Raw genomic sequence first — 25,230 nt, forward strand, 5'->3', positions numbered from 1 at the left:
AAACACCTTTTACCATCAAGGTTAGTGCACACTTGAATATGGGAACTAGTGGTTAAGTTCAGCGTGCTCCGCGTCAGCAGAATGGTTTCGGTTCCCAAGCATAGACCTACCCCACTCATCTGTCAGTGGCTGTGCTGTGGTGGTAGCTCACATGAAAAAAAAAAAAAAAAAAAGGATTGGCAACGGATATTAGCTCAGGGTGACTCTTCCTCAGCAAAAAAAGAAAAAGTTTCAAGACAACTATTGGATATGCAAAGCCACGGAAGCTGCAGCTAAAAAAGAAAAAAAAGTAAAGTAAATATGGGGCCTAGGCTATGAAACTTTGTCAAGCCTGAGACCTTACCTGAAGTCTCTTCCACCTCGCTGTTCGTCACTCCTAGGAAATGTAGCATTAATATGTGGTAATATCAAATCTTGACATTCAAAGTATATGAGAAGAGGCACACTACGCCAAATAGGAAGACTTCAGGAGAACTCTGGTAAATCCTTTCACTTCTGATTAATCCTTAACTACTTCATACACAAGGTCAGTGAATTAGTATTTTAAATGTGTTTCCTCTAAACCAAGGTCATTTTCTTTTATTCAAAGAGTAGATATTATATAACTGCTGCTTTAGCCAAGTTATTTTCACATTAAAAAATGTATACATTTATGTATAAAGGGACTAATTTTCTCACTTATAACTTGCTTGTTATTAAATCAGATTTATTACGAAAAAAAATTTTTCCTGTCATTCATCATTTATAGTAATACCTACTTAGAACTGTATCTTCTACTTGAAACGTGAGAAAAAATATACCAATATGTTTATACTTTTAGCATTTTCTATATTCTAAACTTAAGGTAGTAAGTTCTATTTTTAGAAGGGTAAAAATTTGTTTAAATAATTCCAGGTAAAATAGTTTAAAAAAAAAAAAGCTTGCACTGGTGCCCTTAAAAAGACATTTATTTTCAGTTACTTAGATAATACAAAAATGTTTATGTTTCAGGGTTGTAACTTGGTCAAAGCACTTTTGTGATCTGAATTATACGTAGCTTTGAGCTTTAGGTTGTCTACATATTACATTAATCAATTAAGTTAATTGTTTTAATTTGTTTACTTTTTAAAGTTTATCTTGAAAGTACAACCAATGTGATTAATTGTACCTTTAACAAAATCATTTAATGTCTAAACAAATTCAGTATCTAAACACATGTTCATCAGTGAAATTAGGGAAAAGGGAAAGAATTTCAAAACACAGACCAGGAAACCATCACAAAATATAGGTTTAATTACTACTTTGAAACTTAAAAGAAAACTATCAAGAAAACAAACATAAGTACTTGAGTAAGACTTGATATTCTGAATAATGTAACATCTTTTCTAAGTTGTATAAACATAGTAGAAGCTTTAGAACAACACAGACACTTAGGAAAAGAAAGGCCAGTTCCTTGGGAATGATTATCCAGTATGATACAATTACTTCAGGATGACAGAAGCTGAACCTTGTTAACAGATTTTAACAAATGATTTTGCTACTAATAGAAATAGGGAATGTGTGAATGACTTAAGTTTTGGAAAGTAAAAGAAATAAATCAACTAAAGGTAAGCACTGGATACTATAGAACTGAAGTTTGCTTATTTTTTAGAACCAAAAATACGCCAATTATCTTGTACAAAGAAAGCTTGATATTAAGTATGCAAACAGAAGCCTAACACTTTTAACTAATCACACCCATGAGAGACTGGATAACACCTTAAACACCATATTGCTACTAGTGGACATACAGGGCAGAACTTTATTTCTAAAATACTGTTGCACAGATGAGTAATGTTAGTATAAATTTTTTATTTACATTAAGATCTGTTTCAGTTTGCTGGTGTGACCAAACCTTAGAAGGGAATCCCTAAGGGTAAAGCAGAACGTAAGAGCAGATATTTAGACTCTAGGTAAAGGCTCAATTTGATGCAATCATAAACCTTCAAGATATTTTTCTAAAGTCACTGAACCATTTTAGGTAATGTTCTGGTGGTCAGTTAAAAGTGAACCATTAATCACCAGTTAATTGTTATCCTTGCCATGATAATTCTCTGCACTGAATGGAAACACCATGAATATGCACACATCTTAAATAACAGAAGACTGACATTCTGTCATGCTATTTGATTTTATAAAAAATCATAATAGACCCTCTCACCTTTACAAGTTATAGAGGAGCTTTACAGTAAATTCTTAAATATATTTCTGTGATGTCTAGCAATTGAATAAACTTGAAAGTAGAACTAAAATTTTGCTAATAACTGCTTTATATTACACAAGGAAATATATACGTATTTACACAAACTGAAGTGAACTCCCTTCTCCACAAATAAGACTTCTAGGGATCACAAAGGACTATACAATGTGACTGGACAGTCAACAACTAGCCTAGCTGGCTGACATCAGATTTCAGTCCTCTAATTCTGAAAGTTTTTCTAATCCCTTGCAAAAACTACAAGTATCTGATTAAGTTTTATTTAGATTCCTTATTGAGGATAAATTGTTATAGATTCTATACTCACTGGGTATAGAACTCCTTTACTGAACATGAACATTAGGTTTTTCCACATGACCTAACTTTTCCTCATGTACCATCTATAATCCCCAAAATAACATTTTCTGTCAGAGATAATATGTAACAAAAGTTTTCCTGTGTGCTGAAAAATTTTGAAATTGCTTAAAATGCACTTACTGTTTAAGAACAAACCAAACAAGTTTATACTGTTAGTCCCCAGTGATCATATATGAATAGACATTTTCTTGTAAAATGAGTGACTATTCACACGAGTCATCAGTGAGCTCAATCTTCTTAAACTACACCTTTTTAAAGAAAGTATTTTAAAGAGAACAATGAACAGTCCAAGTAAAAAAGTAAAATATCTAAGTGTTAGGTTTTTAAATCTATTTTAAGAAATTAAAAATGGAAAGGTTAAGAATTTGCTAAATCTTAATCTCTATTTCCCTAAATGTAGTATTAACAAAAGTTTCCCACAAAATGTATAAAACAGCATATATGTTCAACAGATACACTAGTATTAGTCATACTTATTCTTCCACTTAATTAGCATTTGTTAAGAAAACAAATGGCCAAAGTGCTTTAATTTTCATTTAGAGTGAAATAATCTGGCTCACCTCTGACCAGTAATTAAAGAAAATGTAGGAGATACAAGTATTCAAAATTTTACACGAATAGGAGGGTTTGCTGTTTTGCTGGCTTGAGGATTTTAACTCAACTTATTAGATCCTTCTAAAATACCAACATCCCCAAATATAATGACATCACCTGACTGTAGACTGAATAAACCTTCAGCATCAGTCCTTAGCACCTCAAATAATGACACAAAGTCATAACACGTTTTTTTCACGTAAGGACCAAGCGGTTTTAAGAACAACCTAAACAGTCTCAAAGCAGTCTCCAACTTAAGTGCAAATTTGAGTACACAGAATACTTCCAAAGAGTAGGATTGTTCTGACATTCTCTTTGGATTCTAAGAATAACTGATTCATTTTTCAATAAATTACTATACAAAAATTAACGATTGAGAGATTTTTTTGTTTTCCTAGGCAAAGGCCTTTGCTATGGCAACACAGTGTATACACACAGGCTAGCTTGTAACCTGTCCTCACGGAACAAATCAAGAGTGAGCAAAACCAAAGGGACAACCACAGCCTCCAGAGTGACTGAAGCTCTTGTAACTGCAGCTCCCAGAGCAGCTTTATTCCTGCCACCTAGGTCCCAGATTGGGGTGCAGCCCCAAACCTACCCAGAAATGGATGCCAAGGGCACAAGCTGGCAGGCACGCAGGTCTCTGGACAGGACTCACTCCATGGGTCAGGGAAGTGGATGAAAGCTGGGGGAATATAAGTAAGATTCTAGAGTAACGGCAGTGGCAGGCTCAAGAAGCCTGAGGAAGGGTTCTCACACTCCTGAAGTATACACGTTAACTGGGTGAGAAGAGCACAGTCCCCATCTTCATGTGAAATTTCAAATACTTACACTAGTGCCCACATGCCAGAGGTAAATCCCTAGCAGTACTACTAGTATGAGATGTTTAAAGAGTGAGTTGGAAACAGATTTTCTACCTTTCCACCAACATTGAAGTCAAAGGAAGAAATTGCCTCTACACAACTAAGAATTAAGAGGCCAAAATACCACCTTCATAAACCTTTGACCACAAATTTCCGTATTTGTGCTCTCACTTAGTTGAAGTTATATTTATTCCAATTTACTGACACTTTTGTTTAGGCGTGACTACATTTTAAAAAATGGTGATTAGTTTTGATATTTGAGATAAAATTTCTAGAACCCTCACCAAGTTTACTATTAAAACCCTTAATATAAAAGATTTCTGTGATCCTTACAAGTAATAGAAAGCCTACTACTTTCACAGTTTTTTAATTTGTATTTTCTGAAATATTAATGGTCAGATGTCTCCAAATGCTAAAGAAAAAATAGTATGATCTGGTTTCCCCAAATCGAAACATGGTTAATAAAAATAAAAAATTGTATTTACACAAAATAGCCTGAAAAATTAAAAAGAATGGTGAATCCTAGGTCCTAAGGGGGAGGGAAAAACGGCATCATAAATAAGTCCAAATTGAACTTGTGGAATTTTAGTCCTGTGCCCCATGCTATTTATTAATCACCATATTTAAAAAACAACCGTTATGTTACAAAGAAGAGGATTCGCCATGTGCGTGTTGTCTTCACTCAGGTCAGCTTGGCCTTCTTCTTACCAGGCCCCTTGTGCCCCTTGGCCTTTCTTCTTAAGCTCCGCCTGTCCACCACAGGCACCTCCACCTCCATCTCCTCCGAGCTGCTGTCCGCAGTTTTTTCTGTCGACTGTGTAAGCTGATCCAGCTGCTCAGAAGACGCTTCCGACTGCTCCTCCGACTGGTTCCTCTGTCCTGCGCTCTGTGACAACGGCACATCTTCAAGTTCAACCTCTATCAAAGAACTCTGCGGAAGAGCTGCAGACGTTTCCTGGGGCTCGGGTATCCCCTCCTCGCCCTGGTCTTCCAATGAGGAAGTAGTGTTGGGGGATAAGTTTTCAGAGATGGATTCCTCAGAAAACTCAGTTACCACAGAGTTTGGAAAACCACTGTCAGACCGCTCTTCATTTGGGATAGTAGCAACATTGTCTGAACCCCCAAAGTGGGCTTTCTTCCTTGAAACTAGTGGCAGTTTCTCTTCGGGGTGCCCCTTTTCATCAGATGGGCCTTCCTCGAGCAACATTTCTGAGTCAGTTACATGTGAGGCCTGAAAATAAAAAGCCTGGTGAACAAACTTTTGCAATATAGTTCTTACATAAATTATTCTCAGACACTAATATGCAATGACACTGACCTGCATTTTAAAGAATTCAGTACTTGCTACTTTTGTTAATCAAGTATATATATTCTGAATATAACAATTTCTTCAAAATTATCTTAACATGATAATTTGGATACACTAAGTCTTTGCTTTAAAGATATAATAAAAGTATTTTACCTCAAAAAGTACTTAAGACATTTTAAACTTCATATCACGATTCTTCAAAACCATGAATTGACTCAAAGTTTTCAGTTTCTGAGTGTTACTGGAGCCAGAACCAGGAGTCCCTTGGGACTTGACACCATGCCACCTCACTAAGTTTGACTATGGTGTCATTAGACGATAGGTAAGGGCAGTGGAAATTGTATTCATTTATTTATGTGAGACACTAATAAAATAATGCTATACAATAGTTTCTTAGCCTTAAATTGGAATATTCAAAAGCAAAAATTAGACTTTTAAAATACTCCATCAAGTTTTTCCCACTACAGTCATGCGCCACATAACCACGTTTTGGTCAACAATGGACCACATATACAATGGTGGTCCCATAAGATTAGTACTATATAGCCTAGGTGTGCAGTAGGCTATACCATCTCGGTTTCTGTAAGAACTCTACGATGTTCACACAATGAGAAAATCACCTAACAATCCATTTCTCAGAATGTATCCCCGTCATTAAGCAATGCATATCATCTAATCTGTCTCCCTAATTAAAACAAATTAAAATGACTCTATTGGTCATAGACTGTGTAAGCAATAAGTATTCGAATATTTGGTAAATAACGCTTTATCCATTTTTCCAAATATTTCTCTAAATCTACAAAGTAAAATTCATTTTGTTACCATTAGTCGAATTGGATTGAACAAAGTTACAAAGGTTTGAATTTATGGAATATTACTGATTGCATCTTCTTAAAATACCAAATCTAGTATAATTTTCCTGAAGGACTGTACATGTTAAAGTGGAGGAAAACATATATATACTACACTGCCAATGCCATGTCACCAACAGTGGAACACCTTAACTATAAAAAATTGGGTTATTTCCCCCTCACCTTATCCTGTGCAACAGCCTCAGGGGGTTTTGAAGATTCTACTACCAGTGGAACAAAATTCGTAGAGTCTTCACTGGAATTAAAAGACTGCAATTTTAACTCTTCATCTAAAACCTCACTAGTGGAGTCCTCCTCTTCAGTTGTAAGTGAGGTCTTAAGAGCATCATCCATTATCTCACCATTCATAGGCTCTAATTCAGATTCCTACACCATTGGGGGAAAAAAATACATCAGGACACGATTACACACTAACTTATTCGTCATGCAAGGTGGGTCCATTCTCAGTCCCTAATGTGATGCACCAGGACTCAAGATTAATTCTACCACATTATAGGGCACGGGTTAAGGAACAATGTTACTGGGGGAAAGGGGAAACTTATGAAGCAGAGGTGAGTAATAGAAAAGAATCCACAAGTGCCCCAAGTCCCCTGTTCTCATGGAGACAGAGCACAGGACCAGGAGGCTCTGTGGACACAGTGTGGGTCTGAGACTCAGTGAGGAGACCCTGCCCTCTTCTTGCTCCTCCTTCCTATAGGGCCATCATGGGAGGGACCTTGTCAGTAAACAGGCACCAGAGAGAGTCTAGATTTGGTGCCAGCTCTTTACAGAACAGCAGCTGTTCAGCACTAACACTCTGGGGCCTGTGGGAAGTTACAGTTCACCCTGCCAGGGGAGGAAGCACTACCCGTCTGTGGGAAGTTGAGTTCAGGTACAGTTTCTTGCTGGGAGAAGAGAGCCCCCCATCTCTGTTAGCTCACTGTCCAGTCAACCCAGGGTCATTTATGAACAATCCTGCTCTTTACATCACATTAAAATATGAAAAGCGATAACACAAACCCTCCAATTTCTGAAACTCTTCGTCCAATGTTTACCAATTTACGAGACTTCTATTTAACGTCTAATATTTTTAATTAACCCTAGTGACATTCTAATAATTAGAGGGTATTTTATTATCACTTTAAAAACTAGAAAATGGATGCACTGAGGTGTTCAGAAATAGATTTGGCTGGATAATACAGGACCCCTGAAATCATGTAAGGAAAGTTTTCCATAGGGATATTGAAATCAGGGACTTAGAAAAATTAATATATTCAGATAGTTATAGAGAATAAACTGCACACAGAAGGAAATAATAATAAAATTCACACAAGGACCAACTAGAGTAGGAGAAATGCTCAAAGGAAGAAAATGAGAAGGAGAGAGCAAAAGCTTAAAAAATAGAATTTTGGTAAGTAACTGAGTGAGAAGCAACAGAAGAGAAACACTGAGTTCTTCGAGTTTTAGGTTTAGGAACAAAACGTAAGGTAACAAATAGGAAAAAAGGCTCAATAAGAAAGAATAGAGATTATGTTGAACTTAAGATAATAAAAGACAGCTGTCTAAATAGAAATATTCAGAAGGCAACTAACATTATGGGACTACAGTCTGGATCAATACCAAAAGTCCAGAGTTATTGGTCATCCCCACAGAGATGACAGTTGAGACATTAGATTGGATGTGTTTTCAAAAGAGAGGATGCACCAAAGAACTAAGTCTTCTAGAATGTCCACAAATAAAGGGGAAAAGGCAGGAAGCAGAACAGTCAAAAAATAAATAAAACCAAAACAAAACTGCAGAGATAAGAAAGCCAAGAAACCAAAATACAGTAGTGTTATAAACCCAGGGACTGGAGAATCCTGAGGAAGAGAGTCGTGGGACAGAAGTGCCCTGGTGACCCACACGAGCCTGTGCTCAATGTATCGTGGGACAACTGAAACAGGGTACAGGAAGCAGGTACAGATAACCAAGTTTTTAAAAGAGAAAAAAACGAATACATATTCCCATAAACAACTAGATGCATATAATTCCTTTTTTAAATACGTGCTTTATTTTCCCAATTTTCTACAAGAAAAGAAAAAAATGCCATTTAAAAATACAGTTTTGGGGCTGGCCCAGTAGCGCAGCGGTTAAGTGCACGTGCTCCGCTGCAGTGGCCCGGGATTCGCAGGTTCGGATCCCAGGCGCGCACCAACACACCGCTTGTCAGGCCATGCTGTGGCGGCGTCCCATATAAAGTGGAGGAAGATGGGCACAGACGTTAGCGCAGGGCCAGTCTTCCTCAGCAAAAAGAGGAGGACTGGCATCGGATGTTAGCTCAGGGCTGATCTTCCTCACACACAAAAAATATATATATAGTTTCATGAAGCAGAGGAAGCAGGAGCTAAACGGGAGTAAGTCAAGAAAATAAAAATGTAATGTAGTTTCACTTGTTCAGGGCCTGGCTGGACTTGGCAAGCAGGTAAAAGATTTTTAAAGAAACTTAAGCACATATGAAAGAAGTAACAAAGAATCTGTCGAGAGCAAAAGACTGAAGGTATTAAAGAAAAAAAAAAAGAGAAGGACAGGAAATGGATAGAGAGGAAGAAGAAAGAAGATAGGGACAGACACTTGAGGACCTGCAGAAAGCAAGCCAGATACAGTCTACTCAGCCATAGAGGATCTTCCTACTTGGTTTCTAGTGTCAAAAAGAAAAAATGAATTTAGTCATTTTTCTGGGAATTTGTAAACCAACTGTAGTCATACATATTTTTTCTGGACAACTAATTCTATCCTCCTACCCAAAATAGGGATGCAACTGAGGACCTGTTGGACTTTGAGGGCATTCTAACTGGTTCTACAAGGCAGACCTCATAGTCATACCATTTGTTCACTTCTTACATATGTTTAAGTCCACAAATTAATTTGTTTTCAATGCACTGAGAGATCTTACTATCTAAACATCTTCTATTTTATCTTTGCTATAAGTCAAACTTTTATAAACTAGGTTTGAAATATAAAATGGTACTTGTGACTTTATCCTCTCCCCAACTCCAAGACCTGACCTTGCTTAAAACAGACATAAGCTTTTCAATATTAAACACAATTTCTACTAAGACTCTAAAATATATCATCATATTTTTCTAACAACATACGATTAAGAAAGTTAAACTTCAGTTTACTTCCATTATTTTATTTATAAAATAAGTGATCTCATACCTTTTCACCATCTTGCTTTTCCAGGCATGGCTGGGTTTCCAGTGCTTGCCGAGCATCTTTATCACTACTTTCCTCCTCAAATTCAATCACTCTCTGTTCAGGTTCTTCTTCCAGGAATTCTTCTGAGCTCTCTGAGGTGTGTGCTGTAGACTCAAATCTAGAAAACAAAAGAAAACCATTCATATTTGTCTTATTAAGGATGAATATAAAATTCCAGGGATTTGTGAATAAAGTAACAGAGAATCAACTGTTGTTAGGTCAACGACTCCAAATTTTACAGGTCCAAAACCAATCTCTTCATCTTCTTACAAATTTGTTCTCTTTCCTACCTTGTTTTCCAGTTGATTACTAACATCACCATCTTCTCCACCATGTAAACTAGGCCCTTCTTTTACTCCATCCACATCTGACTTGATCTTACTCTATCAGAATGAACGTACATCCCTGTTTACCTGGCACAGTCTGGTTTACAGCTTTTGTCCAAGCACTGGTGTAATTATTAATAATGCCCCTTTCATTCTCTATGGACAATAAATGATACGGTTTCATCCTCTATGGACAATAAATGTCTTCCAAACATATCCCTAACTTGCTATTCCCATCTTCACAGCCCTACTTCAAGCCCCAGTTCTCTCTGAACCACTGTAACTTCTTCCCCAGTCATCCTCGGACCTGCAGTATACATTCTTCAGTAAGGTTTTCAGAGCTATGTTTCTAATCCACATATCTGTACCTGTGACAGCCTAGCTCAGAAAGTTCTGATGGTTTTCTATAGCTTAGGGAATAAAGTGTACCCCTGTCAAAGCCTAACATGATCAGACCCTTACATTTTTATCTCCCACCAGATGCCACCACTTACCTTATACATGAGTTATCCTTACCAACATTCCTCCCAGCTTTGTGCCTTTGCTCATGTTATTCCTGTAGTCTAGATCTGCACGGTGCAATACAGTAGCCACAAGACACATGTCATAATTTACATTAATTAAAATTAAATGAAATTAAAAATTCAGTTCCTCAGTTGCCCTAGCCACATTTCAAGTACTCAATGGGCACACTGCGTAGTGGCTGCCATTTTGGGCAGGGCAGATACAGAACATTTCCATCACTGCAGAAGGTGCTTTGGACAGCCCTGGTACAGATCAGGGGTCAGCAAACTTTTCCTTTAGGTTTTGTGGGCCATATGGTCTCTGAACAACTACTCAACTCCGCCATTGTAAAGCAAAAGCAACCACAATAAACATGTAAACTAGTGAGCACGGATGTGTCACTATAAAACTTTATTTACAACAAGAGGTGGTGGGCCAGATTTGGCCTATGGACCATAGTTTGTGGAGCCTTAGACTAGAAAGTCTTCTCTCCCAGCTCTGCTTGTTGAGTTTCTACTTATTTTGAAGCCCTGGCCCAAATGCCAAATCCCTCCATCCCTCAATTAGAATCAATCACACTCTCCTCTGACCCCCAGCATCCTGCACTTCTATTATTGTACCACCACAGTCCACCTTGCAGTCCTCTTAACCTGTGTCACAGGTAAAGGTAAGTGGATTAGAAACCACTAGGCACTCCATTCTTCAAGGGCAAAGGTGAAGTTTTGTTCTTCGTAGTGTCTGAGTAAGCACTCAAGCATTTAGTCTTACTGTTACTGGTCTGTTTATGAAAAGCAAACAATTCCACAATAATTCCGGGACGTTCAATTTAAAATGCACTGTTACATTCCCTTCTAAAAAGGGTATTACATCAAAATGTTGCTCAGTGAGAAAACTATCATCTAAACTCTTATTATTCTTTTCACAAATTACTAGATTTAAATATTTACTTATATTTGCCTTCAACATGAAGAATTTTTCACCGAAATAAAACATTTATAAATTTAGTTACCCAAATCTAAAATTATTTACATAATTATATTAGCATAGGTACAGAATTCTCTACCTGAGTAAAATAATTTCACAGCTAATATGGCAAATCTATGAATGGTTGACTCAGGAACAGTTGGTAGGACTGTTAGGGCAAGTCTAATTTTAAAAATTTTAAAATCTTGCTTTCTTCAAGATTCAAAGGAAGATAGAGGACAAAGTTTAGACCCCAAGTGTTCTGTTGATTCAGCTGGCTCATAAGTTCCTGGAGGAGTTGTCAGCACCATTTATGGTCATCACTAACTTATGTTAGATCCAATAACCCAGTAAAATGAATCAGTTAGAAAGTAAAATTGAGGGTTTTTTAAATTGACTAAACCTCAGCATTACTAAAAACTACAGTTACTGTCAAATTCAAAGATGATGACTCATTTGGGATAATATAATCACTAGAATGTTCTCTTGGATTTCCCACATGAGAGATTAAATGGTGAGTTTATTCTACTCTCTTACTAGCACCTTCTCCCTACAACACTGTCAAAGTGACCCTTACCACTGGCAGGTGTAATCAGTAATCTTGTAGAAGAATTCAAATACAAACTCCTACACCAAGGTCATTGCTACACAAACAATGTAATAGCCTCCAACTTAAGTACTAAATACTAGTAATATGAAAATAAGAATAAACCAAATGATGAGAGTAACGTAAACAACACTTTACTTGTTTACTGAAGCTGTGGGTGAGGTCTGGGGAGTCTTGTCATCTTCCCCTTGAGAACTACTAAACTCAGAATCCTGAAACCGCTTTCCAATCTGTGGCCGCTTTAGCTGACTACTCCGAGTACGAGTGGAAACAGGTGTTTTATCATGACCTGAGAAAAACCAGCAAACTACAATTAATTATGTATTCAAAGGATTACCTATTAAAATACACAGAAATGCAAGAACTATGCTAGTTTACATATATCCCCACCATTACACACTCCCTTTCTCTCACTCACATCAGGCTAAGAAACAATATCAGTGTCTTTTTCTAAATTATGAAATAACTTGGTCAATATTCATTCCTCCCATTTCCATGTTACCTTGAGCTCCACAAAGTGTTTTTGCAGTTTCACTTATATTCTCTCCCAATAATCTTGGGAAATAAGGTAAACATTACTGTCCCTATTTTACAGAAGAGGAAAAGAGAGGTATGGTAGCTTACTCTGTTCACATAGCAACATCAGCAGTAGTGGTGGCATTAGAACCCAGATCTAGATTTTAGATAAATTCTAGATTTGGATCTAGAATAAATTCTAGACTTAGATCTATAATTCTAAATTTAGATAGATTCTAGATCTAAGTCTAGATTTTAGATTTTGGATAAATCTTCAATTACAGGGACATACACACACACATACACAACACCTCCTAACTCTAAGTGTCTCAAACACTTACACATAGATCAGTCACATCTCTTACCTTCAGAAGTGCTTGCAAAGGCATCTTTTAGAGAATCAATCTAAAATAGAGATACAGATTAAAACCAGAAGTTTTACCTCATTTTTTCTCCCAATGGATCTTCTTCATTCAGTGTCAAAGAAAACCCTTTAAAATGTTTTTCAAATAGCATTTTTTGTACTCACTATTCATCAGTTAAGAAAACTTACCTAAGAAATAAAAGGCTGTGTTAAGCCTCCGTTTATTACAAGCCTGAGAACTTATCAAGCCATCTCGTATGTTACAGTGGTACACAATGGAGTCTCCCAGTATTCTGTCCTCAGCTCCCTTCTCGTCTCAGTCCATACGCTCTCTCTGCCCAATTTTCTTTACTGCAACATCTATTTGCTGATGAATCCAAATATACAATTTAACTTGCTCAACTTCTTTCCTGATATCCAAAGCTCTATTTCCAACAAAATATCTCCCAGTGGATGCTCCATCCAATTTCACATCCAACTTGTCCCAAACTGAACTGTCATCTTTTCCCAATATTATTCCGTCTTGGTTAATGGCAATAACAATGCAGTCAGCCACTCCAGCCAAAAACCTGTGAAGCAGGAATGATTTCTTCCCAGCCTCATTCAATCAACCGCCAAGCCTGTCAATTCTGACTGAACAATCTCTCAGAACTGCCCCATTTGTATGGCCAACGCTGTAGCTGGGGCCTTTGTCACCTTTAACGTGAACTAATCCAGGAGCATCCTCACCAGTATCCCTCGCTCTAATCACACGCCCTGATGACAGGGATGCTTCCAAATCACAAATTTTGCCACTCCTTTGCTTTAAAAAACAAACCTGAATGGTTTATCACTGCCTAGAATACAAACTCTCAAACTCTTCAACACCAAATACCTCTTACCAAATACCAAACACGCCATTTTCTTTCACATCTGTGTTTTTTACATGCTAACTCCTTATAAATAGTGATTATATTATTTATATTATCCTTAAAAACGTTTCAAAAATTTTCACTCAACTAGTCAGTGCTCATGATAATTAAGACAGGAAATAAGAGGCACAAATAACTCCCCAAAGCACTTCTCTCTGAAATGCATGTGCATTTACACAGACATATTCAACACTCACTAAAAATATATTCAGATACCCATGTACAAAACAAATACGACTGTAATAAATGCTATCACAACAAAAGACTGCATAAAAACAGACTTCTAGAATGCCATCAATGGACTTGATATTAAGTAATATCAAGTAAGTTCTAGAAAAGTACCCACTAAGTCCTCTGGAGTTCAGTAATGGGACCTGTCCTTCTGCTTTCAGGTTACCTAGTATTTGCCAAGTGCATTACAATCTACAAAGACCCAGCATATATAGCCTCAAACTTCCCACAACAACTTCATAACCTCTGACCTACTACTAATTCCACTTCTAGAAATTTATCTGTGCAAGAAAATAATTACATGTGCACAATGATGCTTGTATAAATGTGTTCACTGCTGGGCCACTTATAACTGTAAAAAACTTAAGTATAATATGTTAAGGAAATAAAATAGTATTTACATATATAATAGAACAGTGAGCTACTATTTAACACTCATGTTTTAAAACAGCAATGCTAGGAGCCGGCCCGGTGGCGCAAGCAGTTAAGTGCGTGCGCTCCACCGTGGCGGCCTGGGGTTTGCCACTTCGGATCCCGGGTGCGCACCGACGCACCGCTTGGCAAGCCATGCTGTGGCGGCGTCCCATATAAAGTGGAGGAAGATGGGCACGGATGTTAGCCCAGGGCCAGTCTTCCTCAGCAAAAAAAAAAAAAAAAAAAGAGGAGGATTGGCAAATGTTAGCACAGGGCTGATCTTCCACACAAAAAAAAGAAAAAAAAAAAGTAACACTATTTAAACGCTTACAATATTACGTTAATGGAGAAAAGCAGTTAGAAGCAGCATAAAAGAATAAAAACAAAAAATGTATGCAGATACATGTTTTATAATAATATACTAAGTACATATACAAAAATGTTAACAGCACTGTATCTGAAGTAGTGGGATTACAGATTTTTATTTTCTTCTATACTATTTTATGTGTAGTATTCCAAACTATTTTTCAAAGAAAATTAAGTCCTTAGTAACCAATTAACAGAAGATGCCAAGAAAACTAACACGGTAGAAATTACATAAGTTTGTTAAATGACTATACCATTTAAAAAATTAAATATTAGCCGAACCGATTTTAAACAAACAGAAAAATCATTATTTCCTACAATAAACATACAGTGCACCTACAGTTAGCTGCATCTCACTAGACTGATTGTCTTCAGTTCCTGCTTCATATTCCGGAACAGATGCAAGACCATCTTCTCCAGACATAGGTCTTTTAGCTTCATTTTGAGAAAGTGCTGTGTGTAGAAGAATTTTAAAAATTATAACCCAATCAGTATTTGGTTTTAATTGTAACACTGTTTGTACTGATGCTCACAAAAGCCCTGAAGAGCAGCCTGAACAGAGGGTGGTGAAAATCTAGTGTGTGACTTCCCCGTCACCAAAAGCTTCCACTGAAACCCTGCCATTACAGAGTCTCCGTTATCTGTAGTTAGTGACTCTGAGGAGAGACGCGGGAGACGGGACCACCTCTGATCCCCGGATGCCTGGCCTATGCTGTTTCAGCAATCTGTGTTCATTTCTTACCCACCAATTCCTACTGGACTGTTCCACTCTGCTGGGCTATCCTAGGTCCTCTTATTAGTGACTCAAACGTTAATACATACCAAAAGTTCAAACTTTAGAAAACAGGGTCTGTTACTAGAGAGATCATACCACTACTCTAGACCGTAAGACACAACCATCAGTGGGCACTGCTTTTTAAGCTGGACACGTGCTCACATGAAAACATTCTTACCTGTCATCTTAAGTGTTTCTCTCTGCAATGCTCTGGTGACTGGTATTCGCTGGTACCAGTGCCCAACACCTTCAACTTCCCAAAGGAGTTCATGGTCTCCCGGATACTTTTCAAAGTATTGCTTGCAAGCTGAAAAAAACATTTAGAATTTTCTAGGAATCCCAAATATCAATTGTTTTGGAAAACAAAGAAGATGGAAAGTAATCTGTCCAACTCACTCAATGGGACTGCATGACCTTGACACCAAAAACACCATGGTAACTCAAGAAAAGAAAACTATACAGCAGTCTCATTTATGAATAAAAACCCTAAATAAAATTCCAAGTTAAAGTTTTAACATGACCACGCAATAAAAATCCTAATAAAAGATGTGCCTCTGGGGCCGGCCCCGTGGCTTAGCGGTTAAGTGCGCGCGCTCCGCTGCTGGTGGCCCGGGTTCGGATCCCGGGCGCACACCGACGCACCACTTCTCCGGCCATGCTGAGGCTGCGTCCCACATACGGCAACTAGAAGGATGTGAGGCTATGACATGCAACTATCTACGGGGTCTTTGGGGGACAAATAAATAAATAAAATCTTTAAAAAAAAAAAAAAAAAGATGTGCCTCACCTCTAAAGAGAAAATTATTAAATGTTACTGCGGAACATAAAAGAAGAACTGAATAAAAGGATTGTTAGACTCAATAGTGTAAAAACACCAATTCTCACCAAATTATTCTGTAAAGTTCATGCTATTCTAAACAAAATCCCAACAGAGTATATTTTTTAATGGAACTTGACAAAACTTGATCCCAAATTCAAAATGAAAGAGCAAGGGGTTAAGAAACAATATTCAGGCCAATTTTGAAGGAAAAAAAGTAAGAAGAAGGACTCATCCTAGAAGATGTGAAGAATCATCATACAGGCACAGTAACTAAAACAACCTGGTATTGACATAGGATATAGAGGAAGAAGAGGAAAAGGAAGAAGAAGAAGAAGAATTAAAATACCAGAAAAAAAAAAAAAACCACCAGGAAAGAACTACACATACACTAAAAACTTGGCAAATACTTGGCAAATGACAGAGGCGGCATTACATCTCAGCAGAGAATGGATAAACTATTAAAATGATGCTAGAATAAAAATCCATATTGAAAAAAATCAAGTCAGATCTTGACCTCACATCTACATCATTCATAAAAATAAACTCTAGGGCCGGCCCCGTGGCTTAGCAGTTAAGTGCTCGCGCTCCGCTACTGGCAGCCTGGGTTCAGATCCCGGGCGCGCACCAACGCACTGCTTCTCCGGCCATGCTGAGGCCGAGTCCCACATACAGCAACTAGAAGGATGTGCAACTATGACATACAACTATCTACTGGGGCTTTGGGGGAAAAAAAGGAGGACTGGCAATAGATGTTAGCTCAGAGCCAGTCCTCCTCAGCAAAAAGAGGAGGATTAGCATGGATCTTAGCTCAGGGCTGATCTTCCTCACAAAAAATAAATAAATAAATAAATAAATAATAAATAAACTCTAGATGGATTCTAAGATCTATTATGAAAAGCAAAATGTTTAAAAGAAAACATAACAGAATACCTCTAGGACCCTGGGGTACTGAAGGATTTCTTATAAAAGATACAAAAATCACAATCCATAATGAAATATTATGATAAACCTGACTGTTAAAGTTTAAGGCTCTCTATATCAGGACTATGCAGCAGAACTTTCTACAATGATGGAAATGGCCTGTATCAGCACTGTCCAATACAGCAGCCAAGAGCCACATGTGGCTACTGAGGAACTGAACTTAAAACTGTATTTAATTTTAATTAACTTAAACATATCTAATTTATATTACTGGCTGCTGTATTGGACTACATGGTTTTAAATTTTAAAAATACCATAAAGATACAGATTAGGAGATATTCAGAAGAAAACAAAGGATGAATATTCTGAGCATATAACAAAATTCCTAAAATTGAATTAGAAAGACAAAATAATTCCAAGAAAAACGGGCAGAGGCTATGAACAGCAAATTCACACATAATGAAAACCGAATGGTCACTGAGCAAAGATAAAGATGATAAACCTCACCAGCTGCCAAGAAAATATAAGAGGAAATGACAAGACACCATTTTCACACCCACCAGATCATAACTAGCATCAGGGGAATAAGGGAAATGGACACTCCCACCCTCTGCTATGTGAGGACAATCCTGCAATAGTTAGTAATGCTGAAGAGACATATTTTATGATCCAATTCTACATTAGGTATATACCCTCATGACTTACACATATGCACTAGAAGATATTTCTAATGCTCATTACAGTACTATTTTTAAACCAGGGTGGGGGTACAACCTAAGTGCCCATCACTGGGAGATCTATGAATAAATTATTATATGTGCACAATAAATAATATACAGCAGTGACAAAAAATAAACTACAGCTACATATATCAACACTGATAAAGTCAGTAAAAAAGCAAGTTAGTGTATGTACAAAATTATATCATTTATATAATAAAGTTCAAAAACACATTAAACAAAATGGTGTAGCCTCTGTGGAAACAGTTTGGCAATTCCTCAAAAAGTTAAACATAGAACTACCATAAAGCCCAGCAATTCCACTCTCAGGTATATATCCAAAAGAACTGACAGCAGGGACTCAGAGATCTATCCGTACACCAAGGTCCATAGCAGCAATATTCATAACAGCCAAAAGGCAGAAACAACCCAAGCGTCCGTCAACAGAAAAATGGATAAATGAAATGTGATATATTCAGACAATAAAAATCTACTCAGCTATAAAAAGAAATGAAATTTTGATACATGCCACAACACAGATGGACCTTAAACATGATGCTAAATGAAATAACACAGACAAAGAAGGACAAATATTGTATGGTTCCACTTACATGAATGAAGTACCTAGAAAAGGCAAATTCATAGTGACAGCAGGGAATGGGGCAAGAGAATGGGGCAAGGGGAAAAGGGGGAGTTGTTTAAAGTGTACAAGCTTATGTTCGGGATGATGAAAAAGGTTTGGGTATAGACAGTGGTGATGGGTACACCGCATTGTGAATGTGATTAATGCCACCGAATTGTACATCTACAAAATGGTTAAAATGATATATATTTTATCACAAAAAAACTTAAAAATCTTTTTAATAGAAAAGCACACTAAATAATGCTTTATAGTGTTTATGCACATCAACATAAGTAGGAAACCACGGGCAGGAAAGATCTACACCAACTTCAGGAACGCAATTATCTCTGGGGAGGAAAGGAGAATGGGATTAGGGAGGGGCCAAAGAGAACATCAACTGTATCTACAATGTTCTATTTAGTTCTCCCTAAAAATAAGTGAAAACAAATATGGCAAAATCTTAACATTTATTAATCTGGATACTGGCTACATGGACAGACACTAGGATACTATTTTCTCGGTTTTTTTCCTGTACGTTTGAAGATATTTCTCATGTTTTCTGGTTTCAGTTTCCCTACCTATTAGGAAGTAAGAAGCTGGAGAAAACCAACACAACAGGCCACACCGAGTCCTCTGTCTGAATTAAAATGACCAAAATAGAAGAGAATGCGGCCCAAAGGGAGTACCTGACAAAAGGTGACTAGAGTTGAAGGTCCTCATTCAGATCTGTCTAGCCAGAGTCATGGTCAGAAAAAGAGAACTCTTACACCTACAGCATTCGGCTAAGTGACACAGGAGGTACGTGCCCACAGGAAGAACAGCCGCCAACTGAGTAGCACTGGCCATCCCTCCTCGACAAGTTTTGGAGACCTCTTTCACCTACGCCATTCTACGTGCAGCACTAAGAAATTCACCCTTGCCACATAATTCTTTTAAAGCCTAAGCTTTATAGTAGGGACCCTACACTTCTCCACAGATATTCCCCAATGCTAAATGTCTCCAAACTCTTAACAGTCTTTGCCTCACAGAATCTTTTCACAGTCACTTATTGAGCACACTCACTCTGTGCAAAGACCTAGATGGTGCTGCTACAGAAGAAATATTCACAGAATTTATCCACAAGGAACTCAGAGTCTAAAATGGTATTAAAATGAAAACCTGAAGAAATAGACTATAAGGTGGAAAGTGGTTAAGTAGCATAAGAGCACTACAGGTAAACAACCACAAGAATGAGAGGAGGAAAGGTAAATCTCTGTTGAGCAAAGATCAGGCAAGGCTTTTGGTCTGGGCCCTAACAAAGAGGTAAATTCCAGGAAACTCAAGAAAATTAACTATGGAGTTATTACAAATTTAGTGATGTGGCTGGGTAAAAAATTAATACATATATAAATCAATACCCTTCATGTATATAACTAACCACCAGTTAGAAAAAATAATGGAAGAAAATACATTTACAATAGCAACAACAAAGATAAAATTCCCAAATATACATATTTTTTCCTAGCTTAACTTTAAGAACTGTATGGAGAAAACCCAAATGCTAACTGATCTGAACAAAATCATACAATTATATACACATTATACATACAATTATAATATTGTTGGATAGAAAAAAAAGATAATGATGTTACTTCTCCATAAGCTAATAAGTTTAAAAGTGAGCCCAATAAAATCTGAACAGAATTTTTTTTAAATCTAGAAAGTGGATTCTGAAGTCAATATAGGAAAATAAATAAGCAAAGTCAGAATTATTAAATGAAGGAGAAGATTAGTCTTTCCAGATATTCAAAAGCTAAAATAAACAAAACAGTGAAGCACTGGAACTTAAAAGATTAATAGAAACAAAGGAGAACTATACACGAATAGATATATGCACAAATTTAATGTATAATCTAGATTAAGGCTTAGCAAACTTTTTCTTAAAGGGACAGACAGCAAATATTCTAGGCTTGCAGGCCCTGTGGTCACTGTCATAACTAACCAACTCTGACATTTTAGGGCAAAAGAAGCCATAGACAATATGTAAATGAATGAGCATGACTATGTTCACGGTACACCAGGATAAACTCCAAATGGATAAAGGATTCACGAGACCTTATTTACTCCGTGTCTCTAGGTACACATGCCACAGTACTGTGTAAATCAAGTCCCATGGTTCGCTAAGCACCTACTCTAGCCTGAGACCAACTCCATCCATAGGTGGCACTCATTACCTATTTGGAATAAACAAATTATCTCTGTTTTTTTTTAATAAAGCTTACAACGTAAAACACTATAATGTTTCTTAGAACATTCAAAATATTCATGGAAACAAGTGATGGTCATCAAAGAACGACTGGACATACAGCAACATCAAAGAACTATTAATTAACTAAGTTGAAAGAGAAAAACCAAATGGAAATCCAAGTCCTTCAGATAATAAACACTGTACAGGAGAGAGGAAGAGCAAGGAACAGAAATGATGGAGAAGCCACTAGTTTAAAATATTCTATTCTCAATATATTCCTTTATTTTCACATTTCAAAGAGTCTTATTCACAAAATCACACAAATGACATCAATAAAACATTGTCTGGGAATCTCCTGACTAAACCAAAAGAAAAGAGTTCCAGCCCATCAAGACTTTAGCAAAGATAGAAAGTAGCTGATGTGCACCTGTAATTCATTTGGTATTCCGTTTATTTATCATTAGAATCCTAGAAAAGAGTAAGTGTTAAGAGATTCTGCCTGTAGTGGATGTGTTTGCATTCCTCCCCAAATTCAGTAAAGCAACAATCAGATTTTAAGGGGAAAATCCATTTTCAGATTATCGAAGAGTATACAGCGTTCATTCCATTCTCATGGATGGGTCTAGAAATAAATTATGATTCAAAACGGGGACACAACACTTGGTTCTTGTTTTTTGAACTTGTGATATTAAAAAGGGGGAGGAAACTTAGAACACAAATATATTTTCAGTGGAAATAAACATCTGATGTTAGACTAAAATCAATAGTAAATCGTATTTTATAAAAGTTTTCAAACAAATTACTTTCCAGGATTAAATTTTACTTCATTAAGAAAAAAGTAGTTGTATGGGCTTTACACAAATGCAAGTATAAATCCACTAACAGTTTTTAAAACATCACCACATGGTATATCCATACAATGGAATACTAAACAGCATTGAGAATGAATAAATAGAGCTACATGAATCCACATGAATGAATCTCATAAACATAAAGCTGAGTAGAGAAAGCAAACTGCAGGAAAATTCATACAGTACATTTCATTTATATAAAGTTTTTAAACATGTAAAACAATATGACATATTGTTGGAGGATATATACATATGTATTAAAAGTCTAAGAAATGCACTGCTGGTGTGAATGCAAACTGGTGCAGCCTCTATAGAAAACAGTATGGAGATTCCTCAAAAAATTAAAAATAGAAATACCTTATGATCCAGCTATCCCACTACTGGGTATTTATCCAAAGAACTTGAAATCAACAATCCAAAGAGGCTTATGCACCCCTATGTTCACTGCAGCATTATTCACTATAGCCAAGAAGTGGAAGCAACTCAACTGTTCATCGACAGAAGACTGGATAAAGAAGATGTGGTATATATATACAATGGAATACTACTCAGCCATAAAAAAAGACAAAATCATTCCATTTGCAACAACATGGGTGGACCTGGAGGGTATTACGTTAAGTGAAACATGCCAGACGGAGAAAGACAAACACCGTATGATTTCACTAGTATGTGGAAGATAAACTAACACACGGACAGAGAGAATAGTTTGGTGGTTACCAGGGGGAAGGGGGTTGGGGGTGGGCAGAAGGGGTGCATTTATATAGTGACTGACAAATAATAATGTACAACTGAAATTTCACAATGTTATAAACTATTATGACATCAATAAAAAAAAGAAAATATAGAGTGACGTCAGCATCATGGCGGAGTGAGCTTTCCCGTGAATTCTTCCCCCACAAAATACAACAAAAGTAACAGCCACAGACCAACAACGGAATCCCAGACAGTGAAAAGCTGGAGCGGAGGGATCCACACTGCCGCACATCTGAGAGCGGAACGTGCTGGGCCCCCGGAGGAAGTGGGGAGAGGTAAGGAGAACTCCGCTCCCTCCCCATCAGATCAGCGATCCGGTCCGCGCGGCTCCCAGAGAGGGGGGAGGGGCGGCCCTCGGCAGGAAACTGTAGCTCTTCGGGCTCTCTCAGCCAGTGGGAAACTCCCGCACAGAGGGCTCAGAGGAGCCACAGGGCTACCATCAACATCTGAGCAACCCAGAGAGCGGATAAAGAGGGGCAAACGAGAAGCCTCCCACGTCAGGGACCCAGAGGGCAAAAGAGAGAGCTCCCCCCTCCCCGCAACCCGGAGTCTGCAGCTCGACCAGATCTAGCGGTCCGAGGCAGACCTGAATAAACTGGACTGGACCCGTGGATCGCAGTAGGGAAAAGAAACAAAACAAAACAAAACAAAACTGGGGATCGCAGCAGAAAAACTGGGGCAGAGCGCAGGGGGCTTAGACTGCACAGCCCTTTACCACCAGACAGTGGCGGCAGGTGGAAATTGCAACCAGAGACTTCCAGGATGAGGAAAATCTAAAACCAACACAGGAACCACAATGCAAAAATATATGAAATCACCAGACCAGAAACAAAATGACAAGCACCCAGAAATCAACCCTGAAGACACAGAAATCCATAAACTAAATGACAGAGATTTCAAAATAGCTATCATAAAAACACTCAACGAAATACGAGACAACACAGACAAACAATTAAATGAGATTAGGAGTTTCTTCACAAAAGAGATTGAAATCATAAAGAAAAACCTATCAGGGCTGATGGAGATGAAGAACACAATGGAGGAGATAAAGGAGAATCTGGAATCTTTAAAGAACAGAGCTGACAATATGGAGGAAAGAATTAGTACTTTAGAGGATAGGAATACAGATATACTCCAGATGGAAGAAGAGAGAGAACTAAGACTAAAAAGAAATGAAGAAAGACTCCGAGAAATATCGGACTCTATTAGAAAATGTAACATAAGAATTATAGGTATTCCTGAGGGAGAGGAGAGGGAAAGAGGAACAGAGAGCCTATTCAAGGAAATAATAGCTGAAAATTTCCCAAATCTGGGGAAGGAGCAGGAAATACCAGTAAGCGAAGCCAACAGGACACCTATATATATTAACAGACAAAGGCCTTCACCACGACACCTAGTGGTAAGGCTAGCCAGGGTCAACGACAAAGAAACAATATTAAGGGCAGCTAGACAAAAACAAAAAATAACGTACAAAGGAACTCCCATCAGGCTCTCAGCGGATTTCTCAACAGAAACTTTTCAGGCTAGAAGAGACTGGAAAGATATATTCAAAATACTAAAAGACAAAAACTTTCAGCCAAGAATACTCTATCCAGCAAAAATATCCTTCAAATATGATGGAGAAATAGTAACTCTCCCAGATAAACAAAAGCTAAGGGAGTTCATGGCCACGAGACCGCCACTACAAGAAATACTCAAGAAGGCCCTCAGGCCTGAAAACAAGAAGAGAAAGGGAACACAAAGCTTGGAGTAAGGAGAAAAGTAGGTAGACAAAATCAGAGAAATAGTAGATCTTTACCGGAATAGGTTAGCAACCACTTAAATACTAAACTCAAAGATCAAAGGAAGAAATTCACCAAAAATAAATTTAACCTCATCACTGTAAACACACAGCCACAACACAAGATAGAATAAGGTATAACAAGAGCAACTTAGAAGGGGAAGAGGAAAGTGACTGAATTGACTTAGTATAAGGAAATAGGAGGCTATCAGATAATGGACTATCTCATACAGAAGATTTTTCGCCCAAACCTCAAGGTAACCACTAAACAAATAATCAAATTAAAACCACATATGATAAACAAAGAGAAAACTAGAAGAATCATAAGACAGAACAACCAAACTGAATTGGCAGTCCAAAACAAATGGGACAAGAAACAAAGGAAATGCAAAAGAACCAGAAAATAAGTGACAAAACAGCAACATTCAACCCTCATATTTCAATAATTACCCTAAATGTAAATGGATTGAACTCTCCAATCAAAAGATACAGAGTGGCAGGATGGATTAAAAAGCAAGACCCAACAATATGCTGCCTTCAGGAAACACATCTTAGCACTAAAGACAAGCACAGGCTCAGAGTGAAAGGATGGAAGACAATACTCCAAGCTAATGGCAAACAAAAGAAAGCAGGTGTTGCCATACTCATATCAGACAAAGTAGACTTCAAGATAAAACAGGTTAAGAAAGACAAAGAAGGGAAATATATAATGATAAAAGGGACACTCCATCAAGAAGACATATCACTTATAAATATATATGCACCCAACATAGGAGCACCAATGTACATAAAACAACTATTAACAAACCTAAAAGGAGAAATCAACAACAACACAATAATAGTAGGGGATCTTAACACCCCACTTACAGCAATGGATAGATCATCCAGACAAAAAGTTAATAAAGAAATATTAGACTTAAATGAAAAACTGGACGAGATGGACCTAGTAGACATATACAGAGCACTCCACCCAAAAACAGCTGACTACACATTCTTCTCAAGCGCGCATGGAACATTCTCTAGGATAGACCATATGTTGGGAAACAAAGCAAGCCTCAATAAATTTAAGAAGATTGAAATCATAACAAGCATCTTTTCAGACCATAAGGCTAT

At 37.5% G+C, this 25,230-nt stretch overlaps 1 protein-coding gene across 7 annotated transcripts in view; it reads right to left on the bottom strand.

Moving 5' to 3' along the window:
* Positions 1 to 929: 929 nt before the first annotated feature.
* FAM169A (family with sequence similarity 169 member A) overlaps positions 930 to 25,230 on the bottom strand; it is a 67,282-nt gene continuing 42,981 nt past the window's right edge. For 6 of the 7 annotated variants that reach the window (XM_058563199.1, XM_058563448.1, XM_058563116.1 and 3 more), the window contains 7 exons: positions 15,603 to 15,731; positions 14,990 to 15,102; positions 12,729 to 12,768; positions 11,986 to 12,136; positions 9,409 to 9,565; positions 6,394 to 6,597; positions 930 to 5,281 (listed from right to left, as the gene is read on the bottom strand). In XM_058563199.1, the coding sequence (XP_058419182.1) occupies positions 4,733 to 5,281; positions 6,394 to 6,597; positions 9,409 to 9,565; positions 11,986 to 12,136; positions 12,729 to 12,768; positions 14,990 to 15,102; positions 15,603 to 15,731 (1,343 nt within the window). In that variant the 3' untranslated portion in view covers positions 930 to 4,732. The remainder of the gene's footprint in view (positions 5,282 to 6,393; positions 6,598 to 9,408; positions 9,566 to 11,985; positions 12,137 to 12,728; positions 12,769 to 14,989; positions 15,103 to 15,602; positions 15,732 to 25,230) is intronic. The other variant, XM_058563413.1, reaches the window with a different exon arrangement.

This window comes from Diceros bicornis, chromosome 1 (genome assembly GCF_020826845.1).
Source record: "Diceros bicornis minor isolate mBicDic1 chromosome 1, mDicBic1.mat.cur, whole genome shotgun sequence".
Classification (NCBI taxonomy): Eukaryota; Metazoa; Chordata; class Mammalia; order Perissodactyla; family Rhinocerotidae; genus Diceros; species Diceros bicornis.